This window comes from Macaca fascicularis, chromosome 4, assembly GCF_037993035.2.
Source record: "Macaca fascicularis isolate 582-1 chromosome 4, T2T-MFA8v1.1".
NCBI lineage: Eukaryota > Metazoa > Chordata > Mammalia > Primates > Cercopithecidae > Macaca > Macaca fascicularis.
Genome location: NC_088378.1, coordinates 128,309,658 through 128,323,415, shown reverse-complemented (window position 1 = coordinate 128,323,415; position 13,758 = coordinate 128,309,658). Strand labels below are relative to the sequence as shown.

General features: G+C 49.3%; 1 protein-coding gene across 20 annotated transcripts in view; it reads left to right on the top strand.

Annotated features, from left to right (window-relative positions):
- Positions 1–13,758, top strand: part of CUL9 (cullin 9) — a 44,099-nt gene that overhangs the window by 28,848 nt on the left and 1,493 nt on the right. For 8 of the 20 annotated variants that reach the window (XM_074037994.1, XM_045390919.3, XM_074037995.1 and 5 more), the window contains 12 exons: positions 3,777–3,922; positions 4,066–4,195; positions 4,350–4,549; positions 5,718–5,965; positions 6,798–7,143; positions 11,133–11,273; positions 11,420–11,584; positions 11,831–11,994; positions 12,342–12,435; positions 12,971–13,045; positions 13,186–13,296; positions 13,434–13,551. In XM_074037994.1, the coding sequence (XP_073894095.1) occupies positions 3,777–3,922; positions 4,066–4,195; positions 4,350–4,549; positions 5,718–5,965; positions 6,798–7,143; positions 11,133–11,273; positions 11,420–11,584; positions 11,831–11,994; positions 12,342–12,435; positions 12,971–13,045; positions 13,186–13,296; positions 13,434–13,551 (1,938 nt within the window). Of the gene's footprint in view, positions 1–3,776; positions 3,923–4,065; positions 4,196–4,349; positions 4,550–5,717; positions 5,966–6,797; positions 7,144–11,132; positions 11,274–11,419; positions 11,585–11,830; positions 11,995–12,341; positions 12,436–12,947; positions 13,046–13,185; positions 13,297–13,433; positions 13,552–13,758 lie in introns of those variants that run through there. The other 12 variants (XR_012433776.1, XR_012433775.1, XR_012433772.1 and 9 more) reach the window with 9 other exon arrangements.

Here is a 13,758-nt window from a genome sequence, read left to right as displayed (position 1 = left end):
AGCTTATTGCAACCTCTGCCTCCCGGGTTCAAGTGGTTCTTCTGCCTCAGCCTCCAGAGCAACTGGGACCACAGGCGCACGCCACCACGCATGGCTAATTTTTTTGTACTTTTAGTAGAGACAAGGTTTCACCATATTGGCCAGGCTGTTCTCGAACTCCTGACCTCATGGTCTGCCTGCCTTGGCCTCCCAAAGTGCTGGGATTACAGGCATGAGCCACCGCGTCCGACCCCTTTTTTTTTTTTTTTTTTTTTTTTTTTTTTTTTTTTTGAGACGGAGTCTGGCTCTGTCACCCAGGCTGGAGTGCAGTGGCGCGATCTCGGCTCACTGCAAGCTCCGCCTCCCGGGTTTACGCCATTCTCCTGCCTCAGCCTCCCGAGTAGCTGGGACTACAGGCGCCCGCCACCTCGCCCGGCTAGTTTTTTGTATTTTTTAGTAGAGACGGGGTTTCACCGTGTTAGCCAGGATGGTCTCGATCTCCTGACCTCGTGATCCGCCCGTCTCGGCCTCCCAAAGTGCTGGGATTACAGGCTTGAGCCACCGCGCCCGGCCCCGACCCCTTTTATATTTTTTATTTTATTTATTTATTTATTTATTTATTTATTTATTTATTTATTTATTTTGAGATGGAGTCTTGCTCTGTTGCCCAGGCTGGAGTACAATGGTGCAATCTCAGCTCACTGCAACCTCCGCCTCCCGGGCTCAAGCAATTCTCCTGCCTCAGCCTCCTGAGTAGCTGGGATTATAGGTGCCCACCACCACACCCGGATAATTTTTGTATTTTTGGTAGAGATGGAGTTTCACCATATTGGCCAGTCCAGTCTCGAACTCCTGACCTTGTGAACTGCCCACCTTGGGCTCCCAAAGTCTGGGACTACAGGCGTGAGCCACATTCCTGGCCTACTTTTTAAAAATGGTTCCTCATTTTAAGTTGGTATATTTCTTCATGATTAGATTCAGGTTATGCATTCCCAGGCAAAATATTAAGTATGTGGCAGGCATGTACTTCTCAAGGCTTTACACCCTGAAGCACACAGTTTTCATCTGCCCCTTCTTTATGAGGTTAATTTTGTCAACCTGGCCAAGAGGTTGTTTGCTTTCTCCACTCATATAGTTAATATTTTTTCTCCTTGCTATAATTAATGAGCGGTCTGTCAGGGAAGATACTTTAAAATCATGCCAGTATTCTACTTTTGTTAGAATTTCCCCTGGGATTGTTTTGCTTTTAACTTTGCCATACCCTTAGTGTTTTAGGCACACGTCTTATAAAAACCTAGAATTTGTTTTTTGTTCAACCTGACAATCTCTTTTTAAGATGTCAATTTTAGCCCATTATGAGTAACAAATTCGTAATAAATTCATAAATAATAAACTCATAATGAATTCATTTATTATTCATTAATTAATTGGCTGTTTCTAACTTCTTATTTTGTGTTTTTGTTTACTCTTCTTGTATTTAAAGAAGAATAAATTGAGCACCTATGTACATATGATTCTACCCTGGGTTTTTGTGCTGTCTTTTTTCTTTCTTCTTTTGGATTGATTGATCGTTTTTAAAAAATTTATTTTTTTTCTATATCAGTTTTAGAACTTAGGCATTCTATTTTTATAATTGAATACCCTTGTATTTTTAACCTGTATCCTTGATTAGCTAATATCACTTCCTACCTTTCTGAACAATAAAAGGATCTTAGAAAATCTTAACTCCAGCTCTAATTCCCATATTACTTATTACTGTTGTTCCATATTTTAGAATTATCTTTTTTTAACCTCCAACATTGTCATTATTATGATTTATTCAGGGATATTTACATTTGCCACCATGCCAATTGCTTTAGCCACCATTTCCTTTGCCTCTTGATCCTTCTTCTTTTTAAAATACATCTGCTAGAAGTGCCTTCAGGCCGGCCATGGTGGCTGATGCCTGTAATCCCAGCACTTTGGGAGGCTGAGGCAGGCAGATCACCTGAGGTCAGGAGTTTGAGACCAGCCTGGCCAAGATGGCAAAACCCTGTCTCTACTCAAAATACAAAAATTAGCCAGGCATGGTGGTACACGCCTGTAATCCCAGCCACTCGGGAGACTGAGGCAGGAGAATTGCTTGAACCTGGGAGGCGGAGGTTGCAGTGAGCCGAGATCATGTCACTGCACTCCAGTCTGGGGGACAGAGTAAAACTCCGTCTCAAAAAAAAAAAAAAAGGTGTCTTCATTGAGGAGTTTGGTGGAAAACCCTACCAGTTTTTTTATTTGTCTGAGAAGGGTTATTTTCACCCTCATTTAAAAAGTCTTTTTATTATAAATTTCAAGCATATACAAATGTAGACAGACTAAACTCCAACATATATCAGCTCATGGCCAATCTTGCTTCAATCTGTACTCCCATCTATTCCCCCCCAAAATTTAAAAGATAAGTGCTCTTTTTTTTTTTTTTAAGAAAAGGATACTACAATTATCAAATATTTAGAAATTTGCAATTTGTATCAAGTATGCAGTCATTGCTCATATTTCCCTGATTGCCTTGGAGTTTTTTGTTAGTTATTTTGTTTAGTGAGGATCCAAACAAGGTCCATGCATTGCATTTGGTTGCATTATCTTACATCTCCCTTACTCTATAGGTTTCCATCTCCCATTTTATCCTCCTTGCAGTTATTTCTGGAGGAAAGTGGGTTATTCATTCACAGGCTGGATTTTCCTGATTGCATTCACATGGTGTCTTCAAGCATATTTCTCTGTCTCCTTTATTTCCTGAAAACTGATTTGTAGGTGTAGAGGCTTATCCAGATTTGGGTTTGATTTCTCGGGCAAGAGCGCTTCAGTGGTGGTATGTGTCCTTCCACCAGGAGGCAGGTTCAGCCTGTCTCCCTTTGTGATGTTGAGAAGAATCAACGGATTTCAGTGTGTCAGTCATGTCTATACATTACATGTAATTTTCCATCAGCTTTTCACCAGGCAGGCGTTTCTACCATTGCTTAGGTCTATCATTTCATTAGGGGTTATGAAATAGTTATATCTAGTTCTGTCATTCCTTCTTCATGTATTAGCTGGAATGCTTTCAAGAGAAACTTCCTTTCACCAACTGTTTATTTACCCTGAAGTCCGGTTTATTCAGGAAAGGCTTGATGGTTTCCTCTTCCAATTATTTTTAACTAGTTTTAAAAATAATGTGTTGGTTCTCTAGTATGTTTTAAATATAACCAATGGCGTCTTTTAAAAATATATCATTATGAACTCATAGATTTTAAAATATTTTATGTGGTTCCATCACACATTGCAGATTTTTTTTTTTTTTTTTTTTTTTTTTTTATGCTCTAATTGTCCCGTCTTTGGTCAGAGAGCATCTCTCAGGTAGGCTCTTGGTCCCTTTAATACTCCCCCTTTGACAGCTTCCTTGCTTTCCAGTATGAACAGATGTCTCAAGCTCACCCTGCCTGAGCTGTGAAACAGGAGGAGGAAGAGATCCAGCTTAGTGGGTCTTTAAAACTGTGAGCTCCTTGAGGGCAAAATGCAAGTGCTTTCTCTCTGGTGTTTTTGCATGGAACCTGCCTGGCTCAGGGCTAGGCTCTGGGTCTAGAGATGGGCTCCTAGTTACCTGTGGCTCACCAGGGAGGCAGGCACAGAGAAGGCTGAGATCTGGAAGCTTGACAAGGTATCTGTCTGAAAATGCTGGGACCCTCATCCCCGCAGGGACTAGCAGGAGCAAAGCTTGACACCTCAACCCCTAAACCCCTCGTTTCGCCCATTCCGTGTCTCCACCCTTCTCCTTGACACTTGCCTAGGTCAGAACCATCCAGTCCTGGACATGGGACCACATCGGCGACTGCAGTGGACGTGGCTGGGCCGGGCTGAGCTGCAGTTTGGGAACCAGACACTGCATGTGTCCACCGTGCAGATGTGGCTGCTGCTGAATTTCAATCATACAGAGGTGCTTCAGCCCTTAGCCTCTCTCTGTCTTCTCTGCCACCTTGTCTGTCGCTCTTCTCCTCCTAAACCCTGTTCCTCCTTTCATCCTTCCTCCCCTCTTCTTTTCTTTCCTTTGACTACTGACTGGGCATTTCTCCTCATCAGGAGGTGTCAGTAGAGACCTTGCTGAAGGATTCTGCCCTCTCCCCAGAGCTGCTGCTCCAGGCACTCGTGCCCCTCACCTCGGGGAATGGCCCTTTGACCCTGCATGAGGGCCAGGACTTTCCACACAGCGGTAGGTCACTGGGGACCGGGCTGAGCCTCTGCTGCTGGTCAGGGGGTCGCCCTCAGGATGGAGGGACTGTAGTAGGGGTGAGAATGGGGTCATCTTAGTCCCCATTCATCTGTCCCTCTGCCTCCTCCGGTACCTGACTGGGAGCGGGTTCCAGGTGTGCTGCGGCTTCATGAGCCTGGGCGCCAGCGCAGTGGGGAGGCCCTGTGGCTGATACCTCCCCAGGCATACCTGAACGTAGAGAAGGATGAGGGCCGAACCCTGGAACAGAAGAGGAATCTCTTGAGCTGTCTTCTTGTTCGTATTCTCAAAGCCCATGGGGAAAAGGGCCTCCACATTGATCAGCTGGTTTGTCTGGTAGGCAGAGAGGGGACCATGAAGTTGGGGGAGGGAGGGAATCATGCTTGGGATTGGGGATGAACACAGTGAACTCTTTCAATATAAGACTTCTGTAGGGTGACATTTCCATCTGGGTTTTCTGTGCCTGACAGAACAGATAGGAGGTAAAGATAAGGCATGAGTGTTTACCATGTGCCAGGCCCTATTCTAAGAGTTTGCATGATTAAGTCATTTAATCCAGCCGGGCACAGTGGCTCATATCTGTAATCCCAGCACTTTGGGAGGCCAAGGCGGGCGGATCACTTGAGGCCAGGAGTTTGAGACCAGCTTGGCCAACAAGACGAAACCCTGTGTCTACCAAAAATATAAAAATTAGCTGGGCATGGTGGCACATGCCTGTAATCCCAGCTACTTGGGAGGCCAAGGCATGAGAATCGCTTGAACCCAGGAGGTGGAGGTGGAGGTGAGCCAAGATTGTGCCACTGTACTCCAGCCTGGGCAACAGAGCAAGACTCTGTCTCAAAAAGAAAAAAAGTCATCATTTAATCCTCACAACAATCCTATAAATGTTATTTTATTTCATTTGACAGATAAGAACAGTGAAGTATGAGAAACTTAGTAGTGGCCAGGCGCTGTGGCTCACGCCTGTAATCCTAGCACTTTGGGAGGCTGAGGTGGGTGGATCACTTGAGGTCAGGAATTCGTGACCAGTCTGGCCAACATGGTGAAACCCCATCTCTACTAAAAGTACAAAAATTAGCTGGGTGTGGTGGTGCACACCTGTAGTCCCAGCTACTTGGGAGGCTGAGGCAGGAGAATCCAGGAGGCAGAGGTTGCAGTGAGAGATGGTGCCACTGCACTCCAGCCTGGGCAACAGAACGAGACTGTTGGAAAAAAAAGAGAGAGAGAGAGAGAGAGAGAGAAACTTAGTAACTAATCTACAATCACACAGCTAGTAAGTGGCAGAGCCGTCAGACACCGTGGCTCATGCGGGAGGATCACTTGAGTCCAGAGTTTGAGGGTGCAGTGAGCTATGATCATGCCACTGCACCCTGGCCTGGGTGACAGAGCAAGACTGTCTCTTAAAAAAAAAAGAGGCAGGGAATAAGTGGCAGAGCTGGGCATTGAGCCCAGCAGCCTACTTCCTAGGTAAAAGTGGCCTTATTGTTTCTTTCCTCCTATCCAGGTGCTGGAGGCCTGGCAGAAGGGTCCAAATCCTCCTGGAACCCTGGGCCACACTGTTGCTGGGGGCGTGGCCTGTACCAGTACAGATGTCCTCTCTTGCATCCTGCACCTCTTAGGCCAGGGCTACGTGAAACGGCGTGATGACCGGCCCCAGATCCTGATGTATGCTGCTCCAGAGCCCATGGGGCCCTGCCGGGGTCAGGCAGATGTCCCTTTCTGTGGCAGCCAGAGCAAAACCTCCAAGCCTAGGTAGCCACCCCACCTGACCCCTTGCAGTGAGGTGGGAGAGGTTGTCATGCCAAAACCAATATCCCTTGTGGAGAAACACTTCCCTTCTTTCTTTGTCTAATCCCCTTTTCCCTATCCCTATTATTTCCCTAACTTTGATAGTTTTTATTGACCCTCCCAGCACCACCACCCCTTTCCAACTGGGGCCTGCAAATATGTATTGATTGCTAACTATGTACTCTACTCAGTTAAATATACAAACTTTCAGGAAGTTTGTTCTACAGAGGAATTTGCCATAGGATATTTCACTAATCAGCCAGCACCCCTAAAGCTTTTTAATGTTCTTTAGAAGCTGTTATGGCCCTGCTTTTTGTATCATGCTGTTTGCATCATGTGTAAAGTGAATTATCTCGAGTAATCTTTCTCAAATCTCAACAAGGAGCTAGTGTTAAAATGCAGATTTAACAGCAGAGCTCTCTGTGATGCCTGTGCTGCTGGTCCACAGACCACACTTGAGCAGTAAGGATGGAAATTGCTGTTCTCACTACAGGTGCTGCCACCATTTGGGGTGAGACCTACAGTGGGACTGTCCCATCAGCTATTGGTCTTTTAGCACCCTGACCCCTAGATACCTATTTTTCCCCAGTCATTGCAACAGCCAGCCCCACCCTGACATTTACAAGTGCTTCTGTGGAGGACCTACTCTGACGGTTGGTTTGGGTGGTTATCCTGAGGCTGGTTAGGCAAGCGAGCAAGTATGCTCAAGTAGGGAGCTGGGGGCCAGGTGGGGTTCAGTTAGTAGGCTGGATAACAGGGCAGGAATACTGACTTCTGTTTCTTCCCTCCCCACAAGCCCAGAAGCTGTGGCTACCCTGGCATCTCTACAGTTGCCTGCAGGCCGCACCATGAGCCCCCAGGAAGTAGAAGGGTTGATGAAGCAGACGGTGTGTCAGGTGCAGGAGACTCTGAACTTAGAGCCAGATGTCGCTCAGCACCTTTTGGCTCATTGCCACTGGGGCGCCGAACAGCTGCTGCAGAGCTACAGTGAGGACCCTGAGCCACTGCTGCTGGCAGCTGGGCTGTGCGTACCCCAGGCCCAGGCTGTACCCGCACGGCCTGACCACTGCCCTGTCTGCGTGAGCCCTCTGGGGTGTGACGACGACTTGCCCTCTCTCTGCTGCATGCACTATTGCTGTAAGGTGAGGCCCCGCCAGCATTGCTCCTGCCCCTGGCTTTCTGCCCTACCCTAACAAAATTCCTTGGGAATTCTTGGGTTCTAGCCCAGCACTGCCATTTTCATCACCGGGGCAATAACGGATTTAGTCTCTTAGTCCCTCTTAAACTAGTTTTGTCATCTGTAAATGGTACCACCTGCCTTGACACTCTAAAGGGTGGTGGTTAGGATCTAGCGATATGTATCAATGGTTCTCCAGCTCAGCTTCATATTATAATCACTGGAAGCTTTTATAAGTCTTAATGCCCAGACAATACCTCAGACTAATTAAATCAGAATCTCTGGAGGTGAGAAATCTGGAGGAAGTTTTAAAGCATCCTCACGGGATTCCCATTATCAGCCAAGTTAGAATAAGAGATATATGTGTAAAATAGATGTCAAGGCACTTTGTGAAGTGTTTGCAAAAGTGTTAGTAGATTGGCGATAACTCTAGTTTGTGGTTGCCCTTATCACCATTTAAGTCCCCTCATCTCAGCGCACTATCACTACTTTTATCATACACTCTCACTTAATACAAAAATTTTTTTTAAATGGGCCTGGTGAGGTAGTGTGCACGCCTGTAATCACCTTACTTTGGGAGGCCGATGTGGGCAGATTGCTTGAGCTCAGGAGTTCGAGACCAGCCTGGGCAACACGGCAAGACCTCGTCTCTACAAAAAACACAAAAATAAGCTGGGCATGGTGGTGCACACCTATAGTCTCAGCTACTCGGGAGGCTGAGGTGGGAGGATCACCTGAGCCTGGGAGGCGGAGGCTGCAGTGAGCCAATATCTCACCACTGCACTCCAGCCTGGAGGACAGAGTGAGACCCTGCCGTAGGGTCTTCTTGCTGTATAGGCTTGCTTCTGTACAGCGGACACAGAGAAGCTTGCAGATGGGGAGTGAGTCATCTTCAAAAGTAAAAAAAAGTGGGGCTGAGGTACAGAGAACCTGGAGCACTGAGTCCGATATTCCCTGCCTCACAGCTCTTTAGAACTGGTGCCAAGCCCAAACACATCAGCTTAGCAGGAGGAGCACTCCTGGTTGCCATGAATTCCAGCTGCTTCTCCCAACAGCGTTTCCCTAGTAGTGGGTGATAGACGTGTCTGCATGTGCTTGTGTGCACATGCATGCGTGTGTGTGTGTGTGTATTCTCCTTTTCTCTTTCCCTTTGGCTCTGCTTCTGGCTCCTCCTCTCACATAGTTGCTTATGCTCCCTTTTCCCCAGGTTCTTAATTATTTCCTTTACACTTCCATTTTTTCATTCAACAAATATTTCTCATGGACTTATGTGCATAGCACTGGGTGCTAAATGAGGTATTGAAAAAAATCCCAGCAAGAAGTGACCAGAGAGCTAATAATATTGATGGGAGCTCACTCTGAGCCAGGCATTGTGCTGTTTACATGCATTATTTTACTTAATTCTCATACTAGTTATATGAGGTAGGTATTTTTGTTACTGCCATTTTTCATGACAGAGGGAGACACTTGGAGGTGAAGTAATTTGCCAAAGGTCAGGATTTGAATTTTGGCAGTCTCAAGCAATCCTCCCGTCTTGATCTCCCAAAGTGCTGGAATTACAGGCATAAGCCACTATGCCCAGCCTGACAGTAGATTTTATTTTATGAGAAGGCATGGTGGGTTTAAGCGGAATAGTGATATGATCTGGTTTATATTTATATTTATTTTATTTATTTATTTTTATTTTATTATTATTTTTTGAGATGGAGTCTCACTCTGTCGCCCAGGCTAGCGTGCAGGGGCGCGATCTCAGCTCACTGCAACTTCCGCCTCCTAGGTTCAAGCGATTCTTCTGCCTCAGCCTCCTGAGTAGCTGGGACTATAGGTGCCTGCCACCATACCCAGCTAATTTTTTGTATTTTTAGTAGAGACGGGGTTTCACAGTGTTAGCCAGGATGGTCTCAATCTCCTGACCTCGTGATCTACCTGCCTCGGCCTCCCAAAGTGCTGGGATTACAGGCATGAGCCACTGCGCCTGGCCCTACAGTTTTTAAAAGATTGCTTCTGCTGTTATATGGAGAAAAGGCTTGGATGGAGCAAGAGTGGAAGCAGAGATGCCCATTTGGTGACTGTCGTACTAGAGGCAAGAGATGGTGGTAGTTTGGACTAGGGGCAGTGGCGATGAGAGAGGGCAGATTGGGACACATTTGGAAGTGAAGCTGATGGGATTTGGTGGGGTTAGATTTAGGGGCTTCAGAGAGGGGAATCAAGGATGGTTCCTGTGCTTTTGACCTGAGCATCTGGGTGGATGGCATGTGTCATCTTTACTCTGTTGTGGCCCTGTGAAATTTGAGCTGCTTGTTGGACACCTGTGTGGAACTGGCAGGTAGACAGTGGATTTTTGAATTTGGAATGAAGCGGAGAGGCCTGGCAGGCCTTACCCAAGGAGAAAGAAGCAGACCCAGGGTACCAAGCCTGTAGAGATATAGAGATGGGGGGTCGCAGGAGTTTGAGACCAGCCTAGACAACATAGCAAGACCCTGTCAATACAAAAAATAGAAAAAAAATGTACCCAGGCATGGTGGTGCACACCTATAGTCCTACCTACTCAGGAGGCTGAGGTGGGAGGATTGCTTGAGTCCAGGAGATTGAGGCTGCGGTGAGCCATGATTGTGCCACTATCCTCCAGTGTGGGTGACAAAGCGAGACCCTGTCTAAAAAAAGAGAGAGAGAGAGAGACAGACAGACAGACAGACAAGGGGCCTGAAAACCAGGCAGATGAACAGGCTGATTGAAAAGCCCCTGCTGAGGAGGAGCCCGTGCAGCATTAGTCACAGCTGAGTGGCACAGCAGCAATGCAAGAGAAGCAGCAGGACAGCTCCCAGGGTGAGCCCCACCACTTGGGTTGGACAATAGTCATGAGAGCGGCTGGGGGTCCCCAGACTGAGATGCCAGGTCAGAGGGGGATCCTGAGGCACCAGTGTGCCTATAAGAGTAGGGTCTGAATTCAGAGAAAATTTTCCCTATTCTATCTCAAAAATGCAAGAATTTGCATTCAATTTCCCAGCCTTGTCTGGGTTTGTTTCAATGCAGAAAGGGTTTTGTTTACTTTGGTCTGGTACTTTGAGTAAAAACGATCTAGTTAGGTGCTTCACATTTATGCTGCAGCTTTGATATGACAGACACACGGTCTCCTGAGGGTTTAGACCCGTCATTTTGGAAAGCATGGCCATAGGCAGTGTGAGAGGCAGGGGTTGTTCATGGAGTATTGTAGGAGGCTCAGACGGCTGTGACGGCTGCTCGTGCATAGACCAAATGGATGGTGTGGGGAGAGACCGGGAGAGGAGACCATGGATCAGAACAGGCTCTCACAGTGGTTTAGGGATGAGGGGATAATGGCCTGATTTAGGATGGGGGAGTGACATAGGAGCAAGAGAACGATATGAAGGTTCCGACACTGGTGACGAGGGGGACGGTGGTGCAAGTTGATCAGGGTTTGGGGGAAACGCAATGGGCAAGTCAGTTTTGTAGAGAAGAGGCTGGGTCTGTTGGAGACGTGAGTCGGAGACAGGAGCATCCAGACAGTTATTGGAGATAAGCCACTGGAGTTGGGAGGAGAGACCAGAGCTGTGTTGTCAGCCACCCAGGCGACCCATTTCCCAGGCCTCCTTTCTCTCGGACCTTCCTGCTCTCTGCATATCTTTCTTAGAATTTGAATCATTCTCCTTTTTCTTGATTATTTTTACCCATTCTCTCCTTGTCCATCCCAACAGTAATTATGATTAGGCAAATACACAGCCTACCCCATCCTCAAAGACAACTGTAATTTGGGCCAGTCTCAGTGAAGCCGGAGAGAGGAGTCAGCATTGTTTGATGTAGAGGCAGGCTTGTCTCTGGGCTTCCACGTTGTAGTGGAGGGGAAGGGAAGGAGGGATGCTACCTTAGTTACCAGGACACTCCCCCTGTGCTGCTCCCACACTGTCTCTGAGCAGCCCCTCCTTTTGTCCCTCCCAGTCTTGCTGGAATGAGTACCTGACAACTCGGATAGAGCAGAACCTTGTTTTGAATTGCACCTGCCCCATTGCCGACTGCCCCGCCCAGCCCACCGGAGCCTTCATTCGTGCCATCGTCTCCTCGCCAGAGGTCATCTCCAAGGTATCCTCTCTCGTCTGAGAGAGGCTCCAGTGCAGAGCCAAAGGAGTGTGCCCCAGGGAGTGGGCCGAGCTACGGGGTCTGGGGGCCTGGAGGTGTGGCATCCTGGAGAGCCATACCCTCACCTTGTGGCACCTGCGTCTCCACAGTATGAGAAGGCGCTCCTGCGTGGCTATGTGGAGAGCTGCTCCAACCTGACCTGGTGCACCAACCCCCAGGGCTGCGACCGCATCCTGTGCCGCCAGGGCCTGGGCTGTGGGACCACCTGCTCCAAGTGTGGCTGGGCCTCCTGCTTCAACTGTAGCTTCCCTGAGGTGGGAGTCCCACACTGGCCCTGACCCTGAGCAAGGATTCACACTCCTTCCCTGCTTAAGACCCCCTCCCTGCCACACACACAGACTGTGACTTGTCCTTCCTCAGCCTCTGCCTCCCAGTTGAGCCCTGTTCCTCTTCCTGGAGCCCTCCAAATGTGACCTGTGCCTGCTCCCCCGTCTCCTGTGCACACCAGCCGTGCTGTCCTCGGGACTTAGCTGTGTCCCTACCATGCCCTCTTGCCCTAGGCACACTACCCTGCTAGCTGTGGCCACATGTCTCAGTGGGTTGATGATGGCGGCTACTATGACGGCATGAGCGTGGAGGCACAGAGCAAGCACCTGGCCAAGCTCATCTCCAAGCGCTGTCCCAGCTGTCAGGCTCCCATTGAGAAGAATGAGGGGTGCCTGCAGTAAGAAGGGGGGTACTGTGGGGAGCCAGAGGGCAAGGGGAAGGAGGAAACCTGGCAGAAGGAGGGAGGAACGGGCTTAGTGTAAAGCTCAGCAAAAGAGGGTGGTTCCTCAGCCGCCCCTCATGTGGCAGCCTCCACAGTGGCTTCCTGGATCTTAACGTTCCTTTTCCCACTCGTAAGTCCACACTGAGCAGGGGTGCATTCAGCAGGGCTGGGTATGACTAAGGAGACTTATCAGGGCAGGAGCAGAGGCCACAGCATCAGCAGCGGTGCATCTGGGCCCTTGGCATTCCTGGCACGCCCCTGCCCAGAGGCAGGAGTCCCTGACCAGCCAGCTTCCTCCATAGCATGACCTGTGCCAAATGTAACCATGGATTCTGCTGGCGCTGCCTCAAGTCCTGGAAGCCAAATCACAAAGACTATTACAACTGCTCTGCCATGGTAAGGCGTTGGGCACTGGGGGAGGGCAGAGACCCAGAGCCGTTGGGGAGGGGTGCTGTTACCAGGTCCTGGGCAGACCAGGCTCCATGCACAGTGCAGCGTTCTGGCTGTTGGGACAGAGGCTCATTGCAGGGAAGACAGCCACCTGGGCCTGCAGATGCTGGAAAGTCTGTTCATAGGGAACTTCAGCTCCAGAACAGGACTTCTCATACCGAGGTGGCTACAGAAAGGCTGGGGAGGGCCAGACACTCTCAGGAGGCAGCAGGGCAGAGCAGGAAAGAGCAGGGACCCTGCAGTCAGAGCCTGGCTGTGCTGCTTAGCATGTGGCTTTGAGCAAGTTCATTTGCTTCTCCAAACCTCAACAGCCTCTGCAAAAGGGGTGAATAATATGACCTACCCCGCACAGTCTTAAGGACTGAATGAAGATAACCAGGGGAGGTATAGAAAGGCCTCCATGAATGTTGGCTTTTCCACTTATTAACTCCTTCCTGTCCAAACAAAACACCCAATAGCCCACTCAACATATCCTTGCTAGGTAAGCAAGGCAGCTCGCCAGGAGAAGCGGTTTCAGGACTATAACGAGAGGTGCACTTTCCATCACCAGGCGCGGGTGAGCCGGGAGGAAACAGCGGGTAGATGCCTGCAGAAGCAGGGTGGGGTGGCGGGGTGGAGGCGGGTGGGCTGAAGGTCTGACCAGGCAGGTGGTGCCGCGCCACCTGTGCTGGTGCTGATACACCTTCCTCCACACAGGAATTTGCTGTGAACTTGCGGAACCGGGTGTCTGCCATCCATGAAGTGCCCCCGCCCAGATCCTTCACCTTCCTCAATGATGCCTGCCAGGGACTGGAGCAGGCTCGGAAGGTGGTAGTGGGTGGGGGAGGAGGGCAGGGGAGGGGCGTACCAAAGGGGTCTGGGGAGCTTGGCTGCTTTCATGGGACTTGCCTGGATGAAGGGAATGAGGAGAGGGCAGGCGGGAGAGCTGACGGGAGCCCTTGCAGGTGCTGGCCTATGCCTGCGTGTACAGCTTCTACAGCCAGGACGCAGAGTACATGGACGTGGTGGAGCAGCAGACGGAGAACCTGGAGTTGCACACCAATGCCCTGCAGATCCTCCTGGGTGAGCCACCCCTGCCAGCCAGGCCCTCCTCCTGCCTCCTCCCCTCTGCTGCACAACCCAGCCCCTCCCAAACAGGTCAAGCCGCAGCCCCACCTTCCCTCTCTCCTCTTCCTCTTCATTCTTCACGGCCTTCTCACTGCCTGGCTGTTAAAGTTCAGGTCGAAAGCCTCCATTGTAAGTTGCCCAAGGGCGCAGATGTTTGCGGAT